Raw genomic sequence first — 21,477 nt, 5'->3', positions numbered from 1 at the left:
CTAGTATACTTCAACATAAGCACCATTTATAGCTCGACAGATACCAAAATGATACTCAACCTCTCGCCAGGTCTTCACCAACATATCAGGTGCTATAAGCTCAACTGCTTGAATGATACACTGTGTCGAATCAATCAAATTACAAACTTTTCTGCTGTACACAAAATTTTTAATAAATCCCCACGCAAAAAAAAAAAAAAAATTCAAAGGAGTTAAATCTGAGGATCTAGGCGGCCAGGAAGTTGGCCCTACCAATCCTATTTCTTAAGAAGGTTACATCCAAAAACGTTTTAACATTTCGATGGATGTGTTGTGGAGCACCATCTTGCTGAAATGTTAAACCTGGCGGAAATTGCAGAATAGGAAAGTTCTCCAACATATCAAGGTACATGACTCTCGTCACTGTAGGCTCCATAAAAAAGAGTGGGTCAGTTACTCCATTTTTGTGCATTCCCAACCAGACATTGACTCTTGTCTCTTTCATGTTCAATCATTCTGTAGGGATTCTGAGAACCCCATATGCAGCAATGATGACGATTAACCTTTCCACAAACGTGAAAGGTTGGTTCAACACTGAATAGCAACAAATCGACATATCTGGGATTTTCATTGATACACCGAATTATCTCATCACAGAAATTAGCTCTCTTGCAACAATCATCTGGTTTGAGTTGATGAAGGAGCTGAAGTTTGTAAGCACAGATACGAAGACGTTTGTGCAGAATCTTGTGAACTGTTGAATGAGGAATCTGCAGTTTCCTACTAGCCTGCCTAATTGATTTACGTGGGCTTCTAGCAAATGATTCACGCACCTGATCCAAAGTCATTTCGGCCACATGCTTTTTAGAATGTTTCCCTGTCTTTGAAATCAATCTTCCATTATCTCGTAGAGTTCTATTCCACTCGTAAATGGATTTACGTGTAGGAGGATCCACATTCTATTCCCTCTATATGTGCTATTGAACATGTATAACTGAATTCAATTCTGCAAACCAGAGCACGCATTGAACTTTTTGCTGTACTGTCCACATCTCTATTGACAAGGAACTAGACTGATAAATGCAAATTTTCATTCATGCAACAATAATCTTGAAACGAAACATTTCGCACAACAATTGTCATGCAGCAATAAGCTTGAAACAAAACATTGGACACAAGAATGGCCATGGAAAAGGTACAAAACGAAATCTTGGAGAGTTTTTCAATTGATTGCGCTATGGAAAAGGTACAAAATGAAGTCTTGGAGAGTTTTCCAATTGATTGAGCTTTATCTTAAGGAATTATAATATACAGTTGTGAAATTAAAACTTATTATTTCTGTATACTCTTACTGTGGGCTTGGTGTATATATTTTCACTCAACATATTCGGTCCTACTGTGCTTATCCTTCACATTTCTGTATTTGGGCCAGCAGTCCCTTATTTACACTATTTACAACATTATACATTGTTATGTAGTGACCGAAATGAATGATCGTGATTATGTCTTTACATGTCCCTTCATTTTCACTTATTACTCACTAAAATTCATATCACTTACTAACGTACTACTCCTATCTTATTCTAATTCACATCTGCTCCTAACAACTATGATTACTATTAGATTCAATTTCTACTTCACTCCATCCTTTCTCTTTAGTTAATGATCTGATTCTTTCTTACAAATTAATTAATTTCTACCAATTTCATCTTATTTAAAATGTAGAAGACATATACACAATGTAGACTAGTTGAAGAAAATACTGAATATTATTGTCATTAATATATTATTGAACTGAGGATAACACTTCCAGAACGTACTAATATTTAAAATTCACTCTATAGGAACATTGCTAAACTTGATTTGAGAACTTTAATCTTAGGGTGAACTGTAATCATGAAAAAATTGAATAGTTAAGCAAAAAAACTTTGTAAACAACATTTTATTTCTTCTTGCAATGTTTTAATATAAACACGTTGCACAGGTTCTGTTATATATATTAGTGAACTCTGTTGGCTGAAAATGAAAATAGAACCTTCAATTTAAGCTATAGAACTTAGGAGGTTGTCGGAAAATCTTACAATGCTAAGCTTCAAGTATTTATTTTTTCTGTTCTTGTAAAATTTTAATTTGACACTTGCAGCACTTTTCCACCTAGCTATTCAGTTCTGTAAACTTGAAAAAGTGTATCTATGTTATAAATTATCAATTCCCTATCCCTATTTCTTTCATTCTTCATTTATCAGTTTTAAAGAAAATATCTAGCAATGATAATTCAAGCAAGATTTCTAGTCACCTGTAGGGGTGCTCTTGAAATATACTTACCAGATTTTTAGAATGACAATAAGAGAGACTCATGCCCCTTCCCCTCCTCTTTTGAAGGCCAGAGGTGGTACTGTAAATACCGACTTGCAAAAAAATACCTATATTTACCTCAATTAAACATGTATTTGTACTCTGTGTTAAAAATTCGAAGAAAGGCTCAAGCTGATTTTACGCTGAAATATGTACATCAACAAATAATATTTCTATTACTTACTTACAAATGGCTTTTAGAGAACCTGGAGGTTCATTGCCACCCTCACATAAGCCCACCATCAGTCCCTGTCCTGAGCAAGATTAATCCAGTCCCTACCATCATATCCCACTTCCCTCAAATCCATTTTAATATCGCGCAAATCTAGCTTTCAGGTAAAGCTCCCTGTGGAGCAGAAATTATCCATTTTAATATTATCCTCCCATCTACTTCTCGGCCTCCCCAAAAGTCTTTTTCCTTCTGGCTTCCCAATTAACTCTCTATATGCATTTTTGGATTCGTCTATAAGTGCTAAATGCCCTGCTCATTTCAAATGTGTGCAGTACTGCATTATGTAACTTTCTCCAATCTCCTGTAACTTCATCCCTCTTAGCTCCAAATATTTTCCTAAGCACCTTATTCTCAAACACCCACAGCCTCTTTTCCTCTGTCAAAGTGAGAGTCCAAGTTTCACAATTATACAGAACAACCAAATAATATTTCTATATACTATGTTTATTTCTCTTGATAATAGAATGTTAACTGTAATATACAATTATAAAAACCAATTAGTCGTCTGTTCTGTAAATTCTGATAGAGTATCATACTTGCAACTTTTCTTTGCATTGGTCAGAAAACTTACATCATTCTTAATAAGGTCATAAAAGTCTGGACAAGTCAGTGTGATTTGAATTTCACTCTTTATCAAATTCAAACAACTTTTACTCCTTTCATTGTTCCATTTTTTGTTTAAAATTGAAAATACTCTCTCTACATAGGCATTTATTTGAGCCAGGAACACTCAATAAATATGAAATTAATATACTCGTGTTGGGGATATCCAATGAACGGCAATCACTGAAAAAATTTTAACCATTTCTTTTCAGATGATTCAAATTTCTGACTATTCAGTTATTTTAAGCTATCTCGAAATACACAAAATTCTTCATAAAAGTTGTCACAATTAAATTCTGGACAGATTTCAGATAATAATAATGGGGATACCTTCAAAGTCGGAAAATTTTACTATAGAAGAATCTAACTGCTTAATTTTTTTAATGTTATCTGTTAAATCATAAATCTGTTCTAGATAAGAAATATAAGACTTGAAAAATTCTTCCACATTACCGTACTTATTACTCTGTTTTGTTCTTTTGGAAGGACTTTACTGGTGGATGAGATACACTCTGAGGGGACAAACTTATCTTCTAACCTGCTCTTAAGTTTATTTCTTAATTTGATCATCACTTCATAAGCTTCAAATATGGTCAAATTAGTTTTTTTCTAAAACCAGAATATGTTCTTTAAAAAGTTTAGCAACATTACTGGGGAAAAAAAAAAAAAACAAGGTAAATGTTCAACAATTGAAGGGGTTAGTGGAATAAGGGGTTATCCCACATTTTGGTAAAAAATGAACTAACTCCATATTATGAAAGCTGAGTCCATCTACTGTTACTTTAATGTGCTATTTAAGTGAGGGATAGCCCCATTTTAAAATAAATATGAACTTATGAAAAGGCTTTATAAGTTGTATCAAAATTCTGAATGGAATAAGGAGGTATCCCACAGTTCTTTGAAACCTTGGTTCTGATTGGCCAGCTGTTTACCTAACTGACCAACGGGAGAACTGCTTTGATACAATAAGTTTCCAAGCAACATGGCGGATGTTGACTGTACTAATGTTTTTGTAAAAGGTAAAAGGTAAAAAGGTAAAGGTATCCCCGTAACATGCCATGAAGGCACTTGGGGGGCATGGAGGTAGAGCCCCATGCTTTCCATGACCTCGGCACTAGAATGAGGTGGTGTGGTCGGCACCATGCTCTGACCGCCTTTTACCCCCTGGAAAGACCCGGTACTCAATTTTATAGGAGGCTGAGTGAACCTCGGGGCCGTTCTGAAAGTTTGGCAATGAGAAAATATCCTGTCACCACCTGGGATCGAACCCCGGACCTTTCAGTCCGTAGCCAGCTGCTCTACCAACTGAGCTACCCGGCCGCCACTAGTGTTTTTGTAAGCAACGAAATGGTGAAAATAAGACAAATAATAGCAAAAAGAGGAAAAGAAATCCATAAAATGGAAAGGCAACAGCAGAAACAAGGCACGAAACAATGGACAAGAATTTATTACACGCACAGACAAAGTAATGTCTGTTAAAGTGTTCACTAACATACAGGAAAAGAAAAGCCACCAAATACAGAGTGTTAAAAAAGTATCCAATATTTTAGGAGGTGATAGTGTGCATCAAAATAAGAAATTGTATAATAAACATGGGTCCTACAACACATATTTTCTGAGATCTGAACACTTGTTCATAGGAAGTCCTCAATGTGATGTCCATTCATGGCAATGCATTTCTCTGCCCTACAATACAGCCAACTATCAGAAAATCATACCGTAGTTGACACCCTTGGCATGGAATAATGATATGTCGCAAGGAATGCTGAAAAGAAAAGTCTGGTTGTGGATATGAGCGGGGTTCACCAGAGATGCTGTTGTAAATTTTTGTAATCAGCATGTGTGGGCTGATGAAAATTCCCATGCAGGTGAGACACGAGACATCAGCACCCATTCTCAATCAACGTATGGGCAGGCGTTCTTGGTGAAAGATTAATAGGGCATACATGCTACCACAGAGACTTTTAGGACTTTCTTATTAAAGTATTGCCTGCCTTGCTGGAGAATGTGTCATGTCAGCAGGACTACAGATATGGTTCATGCATGATGGCGCACCAGCACATTTTCTTCGCAATGTGTGTGAACCCCTTGACGTTGACATTTCAGGACCACTGCAATGGTCGTGGAAGCCCCACACCTTGGCCTGCTCGTTCCACAAACCTAAATCCCCTAGAATTTTGGTTATGGGGACAAAGATGTGTTCATACACGATGGCGCACCAGCACACTTTCTCCGCAAATGTGTGAACACCTGACGTTGACATTTCAGGACCACTGCAATGGTCGGGGAAGCCCCACACCTTGGCCTGCTCGTTCCCCAAACCTAAATCCCCTAGACTTTTGGTTATGGGGACAAAGATGTGGTTCATACACGATGGCGCACCAGCACACTTTCTCCGCAAATGTGTGAACACTTGATGTTGACATTTCAGGACCACTGTAATGGTCGGGGAAGCCCCACACCTTGGCCTGCTCGTTCCCCAAACCTAAATCCCCTAGACTTTTGGTTATGGGGACAAAGATGTGGTTCATACACGATGGCACACCAGCACACTTTCTCTGCAAATGTGTAAACACCTGACGTTGACATTTCAGGACCAGTGCAATGGTCGGGGAAGCCCCACACCTTGGCCTGCTCGTTCCCCAAACCTAAATCCCCTAGACTTTTGGTTATGGGGATAAAGATGTGGTTCATACACGATGGCGCACCAGCACACTTTCTCCGCAAATGTGTGAACACCTGACGTTGACATTTCAGGACCACTGCAATGGTCGGGGAAGCCCCACACTTTGGCCTGCTCGTTCCCCAAACTTAAATCCCCTAGACTTTTGGTTATGGGGACACATGAAGGAACCAGCTAAATTTCAAGAGTGCGTGATTCCTTACGCCAAAGGGCAGAGGAATGCATTGCCATGAATGGACGTCAGATTAAGCACCTCCTATGAAGAAGTATTCAGATCTCAGAAAGTATGTGTTGTAGGATCCATGTTTATTAGTCATTATTTTCTTGTTTTGATGCATACTAGCACCTCCTAAAATATTGGATACTTTTTTAAACACACTGTATAGTAGGCACAGTTATGGAACCAAAGCACCCCAATGGAATGCCCATCAAAGCTGCTTAGTGTCCTGACATACTGTCCATATTAAAGTTCATACCTCCAATTCATCACAACTTTTATTTAAATTTGAAATTAGATAATGGATGTGAAGTAGAGAACAATGATCATAACCCATTATCTCCTGGTCTAGTTGCCTTATAAGTGGTGCCTTGTTGGTATCACTTATGAAGTACAGACCTGTCTTCGGACAGCTGACTCAACAAACAAACAAATGAACCTTACTTAAGTGTCTTTTGATTAATATCTTTCAAAGTTTGTTTGTTTCTTTGTTGTAAAATTTAGTATATCATAAGTGAAATTTTTCTATAATAATAATAATAATAATCAAGATATTATGCTCTACATTTGCAGAAAGTTAGTGCAATGCCTATCTAACACATTACCCAAAAGACTTTGTGATTCTTATTATTTTCCTTAAGTTACAGAGAATCTAACAAAATGCTAAATATCTCAAAAACATACTTTTGAGGGATACTCCCTTCTTCCACTAAGCCCTTCAATTCTTCCTTCACTCCACATTCGTCCTTGAAAAGCTGCTTCAATAAAGCAGGGCATTCTGTTTCTGACACACTTTTGAAATAGCTTGATAAAGATTCAAAATTCTTTAATAACCGATCTACTGCCCTATCTAAAGACAGCTATATTGTTGGAATATGGCCCTTTATTTCTGCAAATTCACTATCTACAAACTGCGCAAATAATATTTGGTTTTCTATTCTCTTTGCTGACAATGAAGAATGACTAAAACATTTCAATATCACAGTCTCAACATCAACGTCTAACAAATTGCTTGCATGTTTACATCAATTGTGTAAAAAATGAACATTGCAATTTGCTTTAAGAACAAAGTTATTATCAGTTTGCAAAAGTTCATAGACACTCCTTTTAACACCATAATTCACATTTGCATTGTCTGCAGAATGTGAGGACGTCTTTTCTAACGAGAGTTCAGATCTTTTAACAAAGCTCTTCAGTAATTCATAAATTTCTTCTGACGACTCATTGCTCTGCTCTACAATATCCAAAACCTGCAACAATATTACCAGTATATTTTAACATGCATGATATTGAAGAGAATTGTGTTCACATATTAATGTGGATTACAAATCACAAGAAAATATTATGTTTAAATACATACCTTCCATTGAACACCAGCAAGAGGGTCAAAATACCAAAGACACAGGGAAGAATTTTCTGTTTTCCTTGCTGAATGCATCCGTGGCAAGTACGAAAAACTTTACAGTTTCTTCTAGAGATTTCAGAATTTCAAGAAAATGCTTACCTTTTCAGCCCCAACACATTCTTTACTAATGCTTCTGCTTTCCTTCTACCACAGGCCAGTTTACTTATTCTGTTGGAATCGTCACCAAATATATGCCGAACAAGTTTCACATTACAGTCGAAACTATTATAACTCAGATTGTGTTTTACATTGTGGTAACACATTGTGATTTCACTCGCTGTAACTAACTATTCTTCACTACTATTCTTCATCACAAAGAAAGTTGTTATTTTCTGCTTAGAAGAAGACTGCACTTCACTTTTATGATAGGCTGTAGAGGCATGTTGTTTCAAACCAGATTCACCACCATGTGCAATAGAAAACGCACGATTGCAAGTGTTACACCACACTTTGTAACATTTATTTTTCACGGCCAATAATCACAAATACTTTTCTCTATTTTTCCATTTTGTTAAATAAACACAAAGTCGCTTTCTTTCCTTCAGTGGAGAATCACCCATTTTCTTTCAGTAAGCAGTAAAAACCAAAAACACAACCACCACAAATCCATAAATGACGCCCAACTCTGCTGTTAGGCTGCTACTGTAAAAACTAAAATGGCTGCGATCTATTGCTTCAGTCTACCGACAACATGGTTTGGCCATATGACCATGCACACAAGCAGCTACCATATGACCAGTGGTTACCAATACTGAAATACCGAATGAACATGCACGCATTGTAAAATGCAAACTTTAAGCATAGCATGAAATACGGGATTTTCGATGTCCTGTATGATGTTAGTATGAGATACAATTATTCTTCCTCCTCGAATATAGAAAATTCTGTATAATATGGGAAGTCTAGTAAGTGTCTTTTAAAAGCTCATGTAGTCCACAAGCAGGCAAGTCTTTGTAGACTTGCCAGTTTCATTCCTATTGTAGACTATACTTTCGGCTACCATACTAAAAAAACCTCATACGTTAGTTGTGGCTTGATGACAATGACATACAACCAATGATATATCTGCGGCTTTAAGTTTCAGTCCAGCGTTCATGATGTCTGTGAGTGTATAGTGAAATTTTCCCACAACAAGAAGAGCTGTGTCATTTGCATAGCCTTATAAATACTGTAGTATCCATTCTTGTTCATATCCACAAGATCATCACAGTGACATACAACCAGTCATAGATCTGCAACTTTAAGCCTCAGTCCATCATTCATGATGTCTGTGAGTGTACAGTGAAATTTTCCCACAATGAGAAGGGCTGTATCATCTGCATAGCCTTGTAAATACTGTAGCATCCATTCTTGTTCATATCTACAAGATCATCATCCACCACAAGGCTCCATAGCAGGGCAGATAAGATTCCTTCTCGAGTGGCAGTGATTTCATGTGTCTTTCCAAGAAGTTTTACCTGGATATGCCTGTCTCGCAACATGGAGTTGATCCACATACAGAATGTCTCCCACAACTTTCTTGAGTACAATTTTGGTCTTAGGTGAGTAGGAAGTATAACCAGAAACTTAATATGGGATAGATACTGAGAAGCAAAACAACTTTTGAAATCACAGAACTTTTAATGCATCTAGCTTTGTTTGATTTTTGTTTTCCTATAAATTTATATTATTGTACAAAGTTTCTTAATTTATAAGCCAAATGTCATAAATCAAGTGTTTGTTGTATTAAATAAACCATTAATTTTGTATGTACTGTATACTGGGGTGACAGTCTTAAGCAAATAGCAGAGGAGGATGGTTCGTTTTGTGCAAGTCAGGCCAAGTGACGCGTAGTAGAGGCATTGACATGTAGCAGAGGCATCGACTTGTGATTAAGTTAGGGATTAAAAGTTCATAATTGTGAAATGGAAGAAAGTACACTGTAACAAGACATAATGGCGCTGAAGGAGGTTATGGCAGAGATAAAGAAGAGGGTAGAAGAATTACAGTTCGAAAATGAAATTTTAAAATGTAAATGGGAACATTTTGATGAGGAGAAGAGGAGAAAAACCTGTTATTTTTCGGGATAAGAGAAGAAGAGAAGGAGCAGAATGTAAAGACAAATGAGAAGATAATGGAAGTGTGTTGGGAGTGTTTTGGTATGGACGTGAGTAATGGAAGCTTTTAGAGTGGGACGGAAGCAAAGCTAAAATTCTGAATGTGTTAGGCCAATATTAGTTAAATGTAAGTGTGATATTACGAAAGAGAGGATCTTGAGGAATAGAAAAATGTTAGGCAACACAACAATTAGAGTGGACAATGACTGGAATTATGAAGTGAGAAGCAGGAGAAGGGTTTTAATCCCTTTCCTGAAATTAGCACGTAGAAATGGTCATTTCGCAACACTGATTGAATATAAAATAAAGATAAATAACTTGATTTTCAGTGTAGAGGAATGTCTGGATGGCATTAACAACCCAGAAATAGAAACGGAAGAAAAGGAGAGAAATAGAAAATCTTAAAGAATAAAATACAAAGTCAAAGGAAATGATGAGTGACATGAGCATGAGTAGTGTATTGGAATGCGAAGAACTGTGCGACAGTTTATGAAGGGCAATGTTCGGGTATAATGCAATGTCAGCATCAGGGATAGCAGATGAGGAAGCATGCGCGGGTCGAGTGTACGAGGGAAGAAGCTAGTAACATCAAGTAATGGTAATCAGTGTGTGACATTGAAGAAGAATGAAACATGTGAGTCAGCTACTGAAATCCAAACAAAACAAAGACGAAATGATTAGCTGTTGGGGGCAATACCAAAACTAGTGAAGGAGCTGAAAAATAAGAAAGAACCGGGAAGAGGGAACTGGTGAGAAGGAGAAGATAAGAATGTTAAAAAAGGAAAAACATTACAATTTACGAAATTGGTGTGAAGGGTTCAAGTGAAATCAGGAAGGGTCAAGGTTAATGGACTATTAGGAGTGTAGCCAAGAAGGTTTGTTACGTGGACAAGTGTTGTGTTAGTGTGGTACATATGTCTTGAAACGAGACCAAATTAATTGAATAGAACTATAAATTGACCAAGAACATAATAGTGAGTGAATCTTGTTGTGGTGATTGTTATTATTATGTAAGGGTGGTCGTTAGAATAGATAGGATTGGAAAGGTGTTAAAGCTTTGCAGCATAGTGGTTGTTCAAAAAGAACCACAGTTTTCTTTCTTTCTAAATTTTATGGCACAGATATTCTACCAAGAAACCACCTCCTGAATATACATAGAGGTGCCATCTGTGTTTTGAAATTGTGTGCAGAGTTAAAATGTTGAAAAAAAATTGATCGAAGCTTTGTTATGATCCGTGATAAGAAAAACATAAAATATTAATTTGTGCTGTAAAGTGTTAAGCTAGAGGTAGGAAACAGATAGTTTAATTTTACATGGACAAGTGTGGTATGATGTCTTGAAACGAGAGTAAATAATGGAATAGAACTGAAAATGAACCAAGAACAATAATAATGAGTGAATCTTGTTGTGATTATTGTTATTATATGTATAGAGGAGGATAGTAAGCTACTTCGGGGTGTAGGGGAATAGTTAGTCAGATATTAGAGGAATTTGGAGGGTGGTCGTTAGAATAGATAGGGTTGGAAATGTGTTAAGTTAGGGGCAGAAATTTAATTTTGAGAACTGGATAATTTAGTATAGAAATCTGTAAATAGTGATGGTGAGTTCCTAAATACAGAAATGTGAAGGGCCATCAACCACTTGGGATGTTTTGCTTGTTATTGTTTAGTCAACTGTCCGAAGACAGGTCTGAATCTTACAAGTCATACCAAGAAGGCATCACTTATGAGACAATTAGGCCAGAAGATAATGGGATATAGTGGCCAGTTCCTTTTCCCTTCCATTGCATATATCACCGACTAGCTACATATTACACTAGTCAGACTTCAGATGCATACAAACAATTATTGTTTTTCCTCTGACACACATCGTCAAGTGAGATATACTGCCTGATAATAGATGTACATATCAGCCAGAACCTCAATCTAAGGATATGTTTTGCTTAATGACAATAAATCATATCATATCATGTATACTGGGTATATTTACCACTGTTTAGAATGAAAAAGAAAGTTCTGTATTAATGAAGTTTACAGAGAGAATAGTACAAACTGTTAACATTTTTAAGAGATTATAGTCACAATCCTTTTCTTCATATTTTCTCTTCAATCCCAGTACAATCTCTAGATATTTAGGATGACTAATACACTTTTACTACGTCATACTGCTTTTGACGAATAAGACTGTACGAAAGGACGTGTTTCAACCAATCATGGTTGTTTATCGCTACAATTTTATCATTTCCTTAGCATTTGTTTGTTTTTACCACTTCCCTAGCATTTGTTTCTTTGTTTGTCAACATTTCAAACTGCAAATTCTTTACAGTACCATAACACATTCTTTGCGATTGGCATTTGTTACCCACATAGATAGTCAACTGAAAATGGTGGCTCCATTCAAACGTTTTGGTGAAGCTAACATTAGTGAAATTGAATTTTAGTGAGTCAATTAATACCTATTTTATTGTATTAGAGTACTGTACTTTATTTCGTCTAATCTTTATATACTTTCTTCTGTTTTTATCACCTCCCTACCACTTGTTTCTTTGTTTGCAAACATTTCAAACTGCAAATTCTTTACTGTACTATTACAACATGCTTTGCGGTCGTCATTTGTTTACCGCATAGATAGTTAACTGAAAATGGCGGCTCTGTTCAAACGTTTTAGTGAAGCTAACATTAGTGAAATAGAATTTTAATAAGTAAATTAATATTTTATTGTATTAGAGTACTTTATTTCTTCTAACCTTTATATAGTTTCTTCTAATTGTGTAATAGTCAATTAAATCCCACTCGAGTTTTGATTTTCTCTAGATAAATCAGAACCTCTATGGGATTACTGTTGATACTGTTTGTTTCAGAAGTAAGTACCGAATTTTTAGTGAAAATTTATTTGCATCTAGGCAATCATTTTAAGGCTGGAAATGTGGTGTCACTGATGAGTCTTTTTAGTGGTACATGATGACAAAGTTGTCTTTGCATTACCTGGAGGATACCCAGCCAATGGTATCATGGTATGTGACTGTGTGATGAAAGAGAGAAGATTAACTTTAAAAATTACTGTAGTGTTATGGGGTCCTCTGCACAGAATATCTAAAGAAGAGAACATAGTAGAGGTAAAAAATCAGTTTCTATTCAAATTTACCGGAGAGTATCTCACAATAACTATACTGTTCAAAGTGTCCGCCATTGCCTTGACTACACAATTCAAATCGTCTTCAAAAGGAGGTGTACCAGTGTAAACAAATGAAAATAGACCTCTTAAGTGTTCCACTGGCTGCCTAATCTGTAGGCAGATAGACGGAGTTTGTCATTGCATTGTGCCGAAATTACATGCTGAGGACCTTGTGTTCCTTTACTTAAAACTATTGCATAGACTCATCTAATCATCCCTAAACAGTTTGGTATCAATACTGATTTCTGAAATACCCCATATGTATAGATCTACCAGTAGGAGAAGCATCAGAAAAACTGATAATTTATTCTGAAGAATGATTTCTTTGAAATGACATGGAATGATTCAGATTGTTGATTTTCTTTTTTCAGGGGTGATGACTATTTCATTGATCAGAGCATGATTTTATATGAAAATTCACTTGGCTGTCAGTTGAACGTAATGTAAATGTTTGTACCCATATTCTAACAACAATAAATACATTTAATTGCTTTTGTTCTTTTTTTTTATAATTACTACTTATGTATGACACAGTTTTCCTCAAAACTCATTACTATACCGCAAGTTTTTCAGCACTCCATTGTTCCATTGCCTTCATTTCTAGAACCAAGATTTTACTTTTTTTTTTTTAGTTATATTTTTTGTGCTGTACTGCTGTTGGAAAATAATGTGGCATGACTGATACGATGCATGCATTAAAGCAGAACTGTCTAATTTGTCATACTGTTCACCACGCAACATAGTGGATTGTTTAGTGTAGGCCTACATTGATGTTTGATATTAATCATCAGTTCATAATTAACAATTGTACCCATATTCTAAATTTAACTCTCTGCATCAAAATCCACAGTTAAGTCCCGATTTACCACGAAAATCGTCTGTAGCTGCATTTAGATTGGCAACAGGCCATGATTGTTTGGCCAAACACCTGCATAGAATTGGAATATATCAGTCCCCTAACTGCCCATTGTGCAACTCAAACCAAGAAATGGATTCGGAACACCTCAACATCTGTGCTTCAGTGGCTGGCCATGATAATATCTTTGAAAACTATTGGAGTGCAAGAGGTCAAATGACTTTATTGTCAAACGCCTGGCATTAGAAAACAACAAACAACAACATAATTAACAAGTACAGAAATTATGAGATTTATGGCCAGGTTTATCAATGTTTGTTAAAGCTTAATAATTTGTTAAAACCATTTTAACAGATGATTTAACGAAAGTAACTTTTCATCAGCTAAATTTTCAAGATCATAGCAAAACTAAGTTAGGTACATATTTTTCAAGAACAAATTAGTATGTAGGTATCAATAGATATAGGCTGTAAAAAGCTTTGAAGGAATAACTCAAAGCAGGGTTAGAATATCCCAGACAGAAACTTTTGTGATACCCCAGATTTCTAAGATATAACATACTTGTATAAGGTTTTTTCGAAATGTATTTAATGATTTTATTAGTTTTTAAGATGTTAATTTCAATTTCATAAATTTCTTTTGTTAAGTCTTTTTAACAATAAAAAGAATTGTAGCGTAATGGCTAAACTTCGTATTAGTGTACTGTACACTGAAATCGGTCATTTTATGCTTATAAAAGAAAACATAAACACTTCTTGTACATCCTGAAATCGCTTTTATTGTAATATTCATTTAGTATTTTCCTGGATGTCATTGAAAACATTTTACTGTAAATCTAGTACCTACAAAATTTAAACCAGTATCACACTTCTTAAGTGGTATTGCATAATAGAATATTTTCATAATTTTCAGGAGTGTACACTTTTACTTCAATTCAAATATGCCTAAAAGCTAATACACCTAGATTACTTTATTGTTGAAATCAACAGCACTTTTAAATAATTAATTAAATGAACAAATTAGTGAGGCAATGAATTCTTGAAACAGACTGCTAGAATCTTCTTGAATTACAATGTTTGGGCCCTACCATCCAAATTCGGTGTTCTTAGGTTCTTCAAAATCTATTTCTTTTGCTAAAATGTGAAACGTAAATGTAAATTGAAATCTAGAGATTAATAATGTAGGAATGGAATAGTTTCGAACTCCATAATTCAGCATATGCTGAAATGTGAAACGTAAATGTAAATTGAAATCTAGAGATTAATAATGTAGGGATGGAATAGTTTCGAACTCCACAATTCAGCATACAAACCCCAATACAGAAACTGCTCACAGATTCTATGATAAAAGCTTATTCCGTTTACAAGCATTTAGAGTAGACTAACCACAAAGGAAACAGTGTATAAGTTTCATGCTGTCATTCATGCTTTAAGGTCATGATATATTGCTTTTTTTGGGAGTTGTAGAATATCCAAGACTGAAACTTGTTTTTTTATAATATATTCCATTTTCCAAACATCTTAAGTGTTACTGATTGCATTCCTGGAGGAAACATTATCAAAATACAATTTATGAAATGTGTACCTATTTTTTTTTATCCAATGGCAGATACTTGATCTTTCATTTTATTAACCCAAGAATCCCTACCTGTGAACAGTGTGATGAAGTTGTAGTAAACCACATGATGATTAATGGAGCAATGGTGGAATGCCAGTAGGGGAAACGAGACTACCCCACATAAACCTTCATTCATCATAAATTCGACTTTGACCCACCAGTATTCGAACCCAGGTTACCAGCATAGAAAGCTGATGCTCTAGTCGTCATTTGGCTAATGGTATATCTCAATGTGTAATGTAAATCTATTATTAAAGAACATAGAAACAAATTTCCTTGGGCCTGTAAGAATAATACAGTCTTTTTATAATTTCCTAAATAGAATGAAATTTGAAACAGGAGGGGTATGTGTTAGAATGCTCAGGGAGTTAATGCTGAATTAAACAAAATTAACGCAAAGCAAGATGCAAACAGCATTTAGAAAGCAGTATTGTCAAGGCCTTCTAGCTATCACGACCACCACCACCACCACCACCACCACCACCACCATCATCATCCAGGCAAGCTTTGGACCAAGTGACCTGTTGAGTTCTCAATAAATTCGAGCCACCATTATGATTGTGATTTAACAGTCCATTTATTAACATTTTAACAGAGATTGATGACACACATTATTTTTAAGTCACAAGTTATTAGTTAACATCTGTTGGCATTTATTTCACAGACGTTGATAAAACTGGCCGTTAGGTTTTTACAGAGATTGTGTTCTGAAGGAGAATTTAGGTTTTCGGCTGAAAGTCCCAGAGTCTTCATCAGAAGTACAGTAATATATACACCTTATTATTCTTAACCCAAACATGGAGATCTATAAAATATAGCAAATCTTTGAGTATCCAATATCTTGCTTTTTTTCCCCCCCTAGTGGAGCATAAAGTGATCAATAGATTTCTTTCTCTTATCAACTATAGAATTAATGAATAGAATGAAATAAAAATTATAGCTTTTTTTTAATAGGCCACCGGTGGAAGATCGTGAAGTGTTATGGGAGAAAAGACATTATCTACACCACATGCCTCAGGCTTTGCCAAAGATTCTCCTTGAAGCTCATAGTTGGGATTGGGCCTGTTTGGGTGATCTTCATGCAATGTTGCACATGTGGAGTCCCATGGAACCTGTTAGTGCAATGCAGTTGCTTTTGCCCTGGTAAGTATATATTTTATTCCAATCCTTTTCTTAAGGCAAGAATGTTACACAGCTTCGATTTTGTAATTTGAACACATTAATAGTCTTTTTCTCGTCTTATTTAGCATTTTTCTCATTATTTTATATTATGTAAACTATATAACATAGAAAAAGTCCACTGCTATGGCATAACAACATGTCTGACCATGAAATGAGTGAGCCCGGGTTCGAATCTTAGTTGGGACAAGTTACATAATATGTTGTTGAAATTTTTTTCTGGGTTTTCGCTCAACCCTTTAAGACCAAATGCTGGGTACTTTCGGTGCTGGATCCTAGACTCATTTATTGGCATTATCACCTTCATTTCCCATGTATTGTGGGTCCCTATCACCACGGCATGGCGCGTCCTCAGGTTGAGGATAGAGGAGACGGCCTCCAGATATGGAGGGTAGCTGCGAATATATTGAATAAGCAGTCGTGGACAGCCGATAAGGAGTGGTCCTCCAGCTTGGGGGTTGGGCGAAGGGCTAACAACCCATCACCGTAAAAAACAGCTTGTTACGTATCCCTATAATAAGCCTCGGAATAGGACTGATTCTCTGGCACGACCACAGCAAAGGAATAAGGTTTTGAGATTTGGCACTTGGAACGTAACTAGCCTTTATAGAACAGGAGGGGTAACATTAGTAGCAAAAGAACTAGCTAGATGTAGAATAGACTTTGTAGGAGTACAAGAGGTTAGGTTAGATGGGAATGGTATATCACAAATAGGAGATTACTTGTTGTATTATGGGGAAGGAAACAATAATCACCAATTAGGAACAGGATTCTTTGTTCATAAAAGAATAAAATCAGCAGTAAAAAAGGTCGAATTTATCAGTGACAGGTTATCATATTTAGTACTTAAGGGTAGATGGTGCGACATCATAGTTATAAATGCTCACGCCCCTACCGAAGAGAAAGACGACCATATAAAGAATAGCTTCTATGAGGAATTGGAACATACTTTTGATCAGTTCCCTAGATATCACATGAAAATTTTATTGGGGGATTTCAATGCTAAAGTAGGACGGGAGGATATATTTAAACTGACTATTGGAAAAGAGAGCCTAAACGTAACTAGTAATGATAATGGAGTTGGGTTAGTCAACTTTGCCACGTCAAAAACTTTAATTGTCAAAAGTACAACATTCCCCCATAAGGATATACATAAATATACTTGGATTTCTCCAGATGGATTGACACATAACCAGATAGATCACATCTTGATAGATAAAAGAAGACATACTAGTATAGTAGACATTCGAACTTTCAGGGGGGCAGACAGTAATTCTGATCATTATTTGGTAATTGGAGAACTAAGAGAAAGAATATCAGTAGCCAAGCGAGTAGAGCAACAAGTTAATATTAGAAGATTCAATATTCCGAAATTAAAGAATGAGGAAACTAAGCAACATTATCAGGTCGAAATTTCAAATAGGTTTGCCGTATTTGCAAGTTCTGATGAAGTTGAGGAAGAGATTGATGTTAATAGCATGTGGGAAAATATCCGAGATAATATCAAAATTGCAGCTGAACAGAGCATAGGTTATTATGAAACTAAGAAAAAGAAACTGTGGTTTGATGAAGATTGTTGCATGGCAGTAGAAAGAAGGAAACAGGCAAAATTGAAATTCTTACAGGATCCAGTTGAGGAGAAGAGAGATAATTATTTCAATGAAAGACGGGAAGCAAGTCCTACACTTAGGAATAAAAAGAGAGGTCACTTGAAGGAAAAACTGAATGAGGCAGAAACAAATAGTTAGAATAAAAACATTCGAGATTTATATAAGGGTATAAAGGAATTTAAGAACGGATATCAGCCAAGGGTAAACGTGATCAAGGATGAGAATGGTGACTTGCTTGCAGACTCTCCATCAATCCTAAACAGATGGAAAAACTATTTTGCGCAACTACTAAATTTACATAGGCCAAATAGAAATGATCGGGACGAAATTGAAATACAAACTGCTGAGCCATTTATACCCGAACCCACGCTTTCAGAAGTCGAAATTGCGATGGAAAATCTGAAAAAGTACAAGTCTCCAGGTATCGATCAAATTCCAGCAGAATTAATACAAGAGGGTGGAAGTGCATTATATAGCGAAATTTATAAACTTGTACTTGCTATTTGGGAAAAAGAAATTGTACCAGAACAATGGAAGGAATCCATAATTGTACCTATTTTTAAAAAGGGGGACAAAACCAACTGTGGTAACTTTCGAGGAATATCACTTTTGTTGACGTCGTACAAAATTTTGTCCAATATTCTTTTGAGAAGATTAACTCCGTACGTAGATGAAATTATTGGGGATCATCAGTGCGGTTTTCGGCGCAATAGATCGACTATTGATCAGATTTTTTGTATTCGACAGATAATGGAGAAAAAATGGGAGTATAAGGGTACAGTACATCAGTTATTCATAGATTTCAAAAAGGCATATGACTCGATTAAGAGGGAAGTATTATATGATATTCTTATTGAATTTGGTATTCCCAAGAAACTAGTTCGATTAATTAAAATGTGTCTCAGTGAAACATACAGCAGAGTCCGTATAGGTCAGTTTCTATCTGATGCTTTTCCAATTCACTGCGGGCTAAAGCAGGGAGATGCACTAACAGCTTTACTTTATAACTTCGCTTTAGAATATGCCATTAGGATAGTTCAGGATAACAGGCAGGGTTTGGAATTGAATGGGTTACATCAGCTTGTTGTCTATGCGGATGACGTGAATATGTTAGGAGAAAATACACAAACGATTAGGGAAAACACGGAAATTTTACTTGAAGCAAGTAGAGCGATCGGTTTGGAAGTAAATCCCGAAAAGACAAAGTATATGATTATGTCTCGTGACCAGAATATTGTACGAAATGGAAATATAAAAATTGGAGATTTTATCCTTCAGAGAGGTGGAAAAATTCAAATATCTTGGAGCAACAGTAACAAATATAAATGACACTCGGGAGGAAATTAAACGCAGAATAAATATGGGAAACGCGTGTTATTATTCGGTTGAGAAGCTCTTATCATCCAGTCTGCTGTCCAAAAATCTGAAAGTTAGAATTTATAAAACAGTTATATTACCGGTTGTTCTGTATGGTTGTGAAACTTGGACTCTCACTCTGAGAGAGGAACATAGGTTCAGGGTGTTTGAGAATAAGGTGCTTAGGAAAATATTTGGGGCTAAGCGGGATGAAGTTACAGGAGAATGGAGAAAGTTACACAACACAGAACTGCACGCATTGTATTCTTCACCTGACATAATTAGGAACATTAAATCCAGACGTTTGAGATGGGCAGGGCATGTAGCACGTATGGGCGAATCCAGAAATGCATATAGAGTGTTAGTTGGGAGACTGGAGGGAAAAAGACCTTTAGGGAGGCCGAGACGTAGATGGGAGGATAATATTAAAATTGGATTTGAGGGAAGTGGGGTATGATGATAGAGACTGGATTAATCTTGCACAGGATAGGGACCACTGGCGGGCTTATGTGAGGGCGGCGATGAGCCTTCGGGTTCCTTAAAAGCCATTTGTAATTAAGTAAGTAATCACCTTCATTTCACTCAAATGCTAGATACCCAATAACCATCGTAGTTGATAAAGCGTCATAAAATAGACTCCCTGTCGAGGTGGGTTCCTCCAAGTTGATGACCGGGGGATGCAATGGTGGCTCTCATGCTCTTCTTTTCGTCCATTTCTCGACTTATCATCACCCAGCTCTTTTCGTTCTCTTTTCTTTTTCATCACTATATTTCTCTCTGTCAGCCACCAATGTATGCAGAACGCCCACCACATCATCACAGCCATTTCCACCTTTCCATCCCCGCTGTTAGTTTTTGCCATGTCCACCACCATGACTGGATTTGTTAAAGATGCCTGGTGAGGCTTCATACTTCTTCCTATTCTAGTTATTTATATTCATTCTTAGGTTAAGTTACCTAGGCTTTTAACTACCATCTCACCAGCAGGGATCTTTTCTATCTCTATCTGTCCCACATTTAGAGTGCGACTTCAGAATTGTGTGGCCCGACAGGGCGCCCAGCAACAAAGCAATAGTGGACCCTTCATACTGCCCCTATATACAAGTTTAGGTGCCGAGCCCAGATCAGAGGTCAAGTACATTCACGTAGAGCTCCAATGGGAGCCCAGGGCAATTTAGACATCCCGGTGACAAACTCTGCTCGCCAGGGTGGATATATCACTCCAACGTGTTACCACTGACTAATGGCTGTTGCAGTGTAATTAACCACAAGTCTCCTGAAGCTGTGTGGTCTCGGATTATTCGGCTTTGGTGGGCGAGATCGGAGTTAGCCAGGTAGTCCAGCAGTTGTGTTCAGTGAAGCAATGTAATCAACCACAAATCTCCTGAAGCTGTGGGGTCTCGGATTATTCAGCTTTGGTGGGCGAGATCAGAGTTAGCCAGGTAGTCTGGCGGTTGTGTTCAGTGTAGAGTGGAGAGCTACGGGCAGTTATTCCCGTGGTAAGGGCATAAAATTGCGGCTCCCCTCTGGTGTAGGACTTGCCATTAGGTATGTAATGCCCAGTTTGAAGGGTAACTTGCGTGAGGTGGGTTGCTTGTGATCGGGCTATGGGGGGGTCCCCATGGCCAGCAAAGACTGCAAAGAATTTTTAGGTGTCTTTTTCTTATCCCCCCCCCCCCAGGTGGCATGCTGACGCCGACGGTTCCATAGGGGAGTGGCAGTTTAAAATGTCCTCGCGCTCCTCTTCCCCTACCCCTCACAAAAAAAATCGAGAAAAGAACCTAAATTACTGGTGATCTTATGACGAACACAGCTGTGGATCTGGTTCCCGAGAATATGAATGTTTATATGCTGCCTTCAAAGTTCATTATTATTACATTAAGAGGCACGAAAAAAAAACGATGAAAGATATCAGCCCATATTTTACATCAGACGTGCACTTGATGGACTCGTGGGAAAAATCGAGAATGCCACTAGACTTCGCAACAGCAACCTGCTCTTCGAAACTTTTGTCTCCCAAGCAAAGTGAGACGCTGCTGAAGGCTAAGTTGCTGGGGTCGTACCCTGTAAAGGTTGAATGGCACTCCTCGCTGAATACCACGTGGGGAGTGGTT

At 36.9% G+C, this 21,477-nt stretch overlaps 1 protein-coding gene across 12 annotated transcripts in view; it reads left to right on the top strand.

The window, feature by feature from the left end:
* Pi3K68D (phosphatidylinositol-4-phosphate 3-kinase catalytic subunit Pi3K68D) overlaps positions 1-21,477 on the top strand; it is a 987,208-nt gene that overhangs the window by 556,373 nt on the left and 409,358 nt on the right. For all 12 annotated transcript variants that reach the window (XR_011333110.1, XM_069831124.1, XM_069831122.1 and 9 more), the window contains one exon: positions 16,173-16,361. Coding sequence is in view for 11 of the 12 variants with exons in the window: in XM_069831124.1 (XP_069687225.1) it covers positions 16,173-16,361 (189 nt within the window). In the remaining variant the exon portion in view is untranslated. The remainder of the gene's footprint in view (positions 1-16,172; positions 16,362-21,477) is intronic.

This window comes from Periplaneta americana, chromosome 7 (assembly GCF_040183065.1).
Source record: "Periplaneta americana isolate PAMFEO1 chromosome 7, P.americana_PAMFEO1_priV1, whole genome shotgun sequence".
Lineage (NCBI taxonomy): Eukaryota > Metazoa > Arthropoda > Insecta > Blattodea > Blattidae > Periplaneta > Periplaneta americana.
This window is presented reverse-complemented; position numbering and strand designations above follow the sequence as displayed.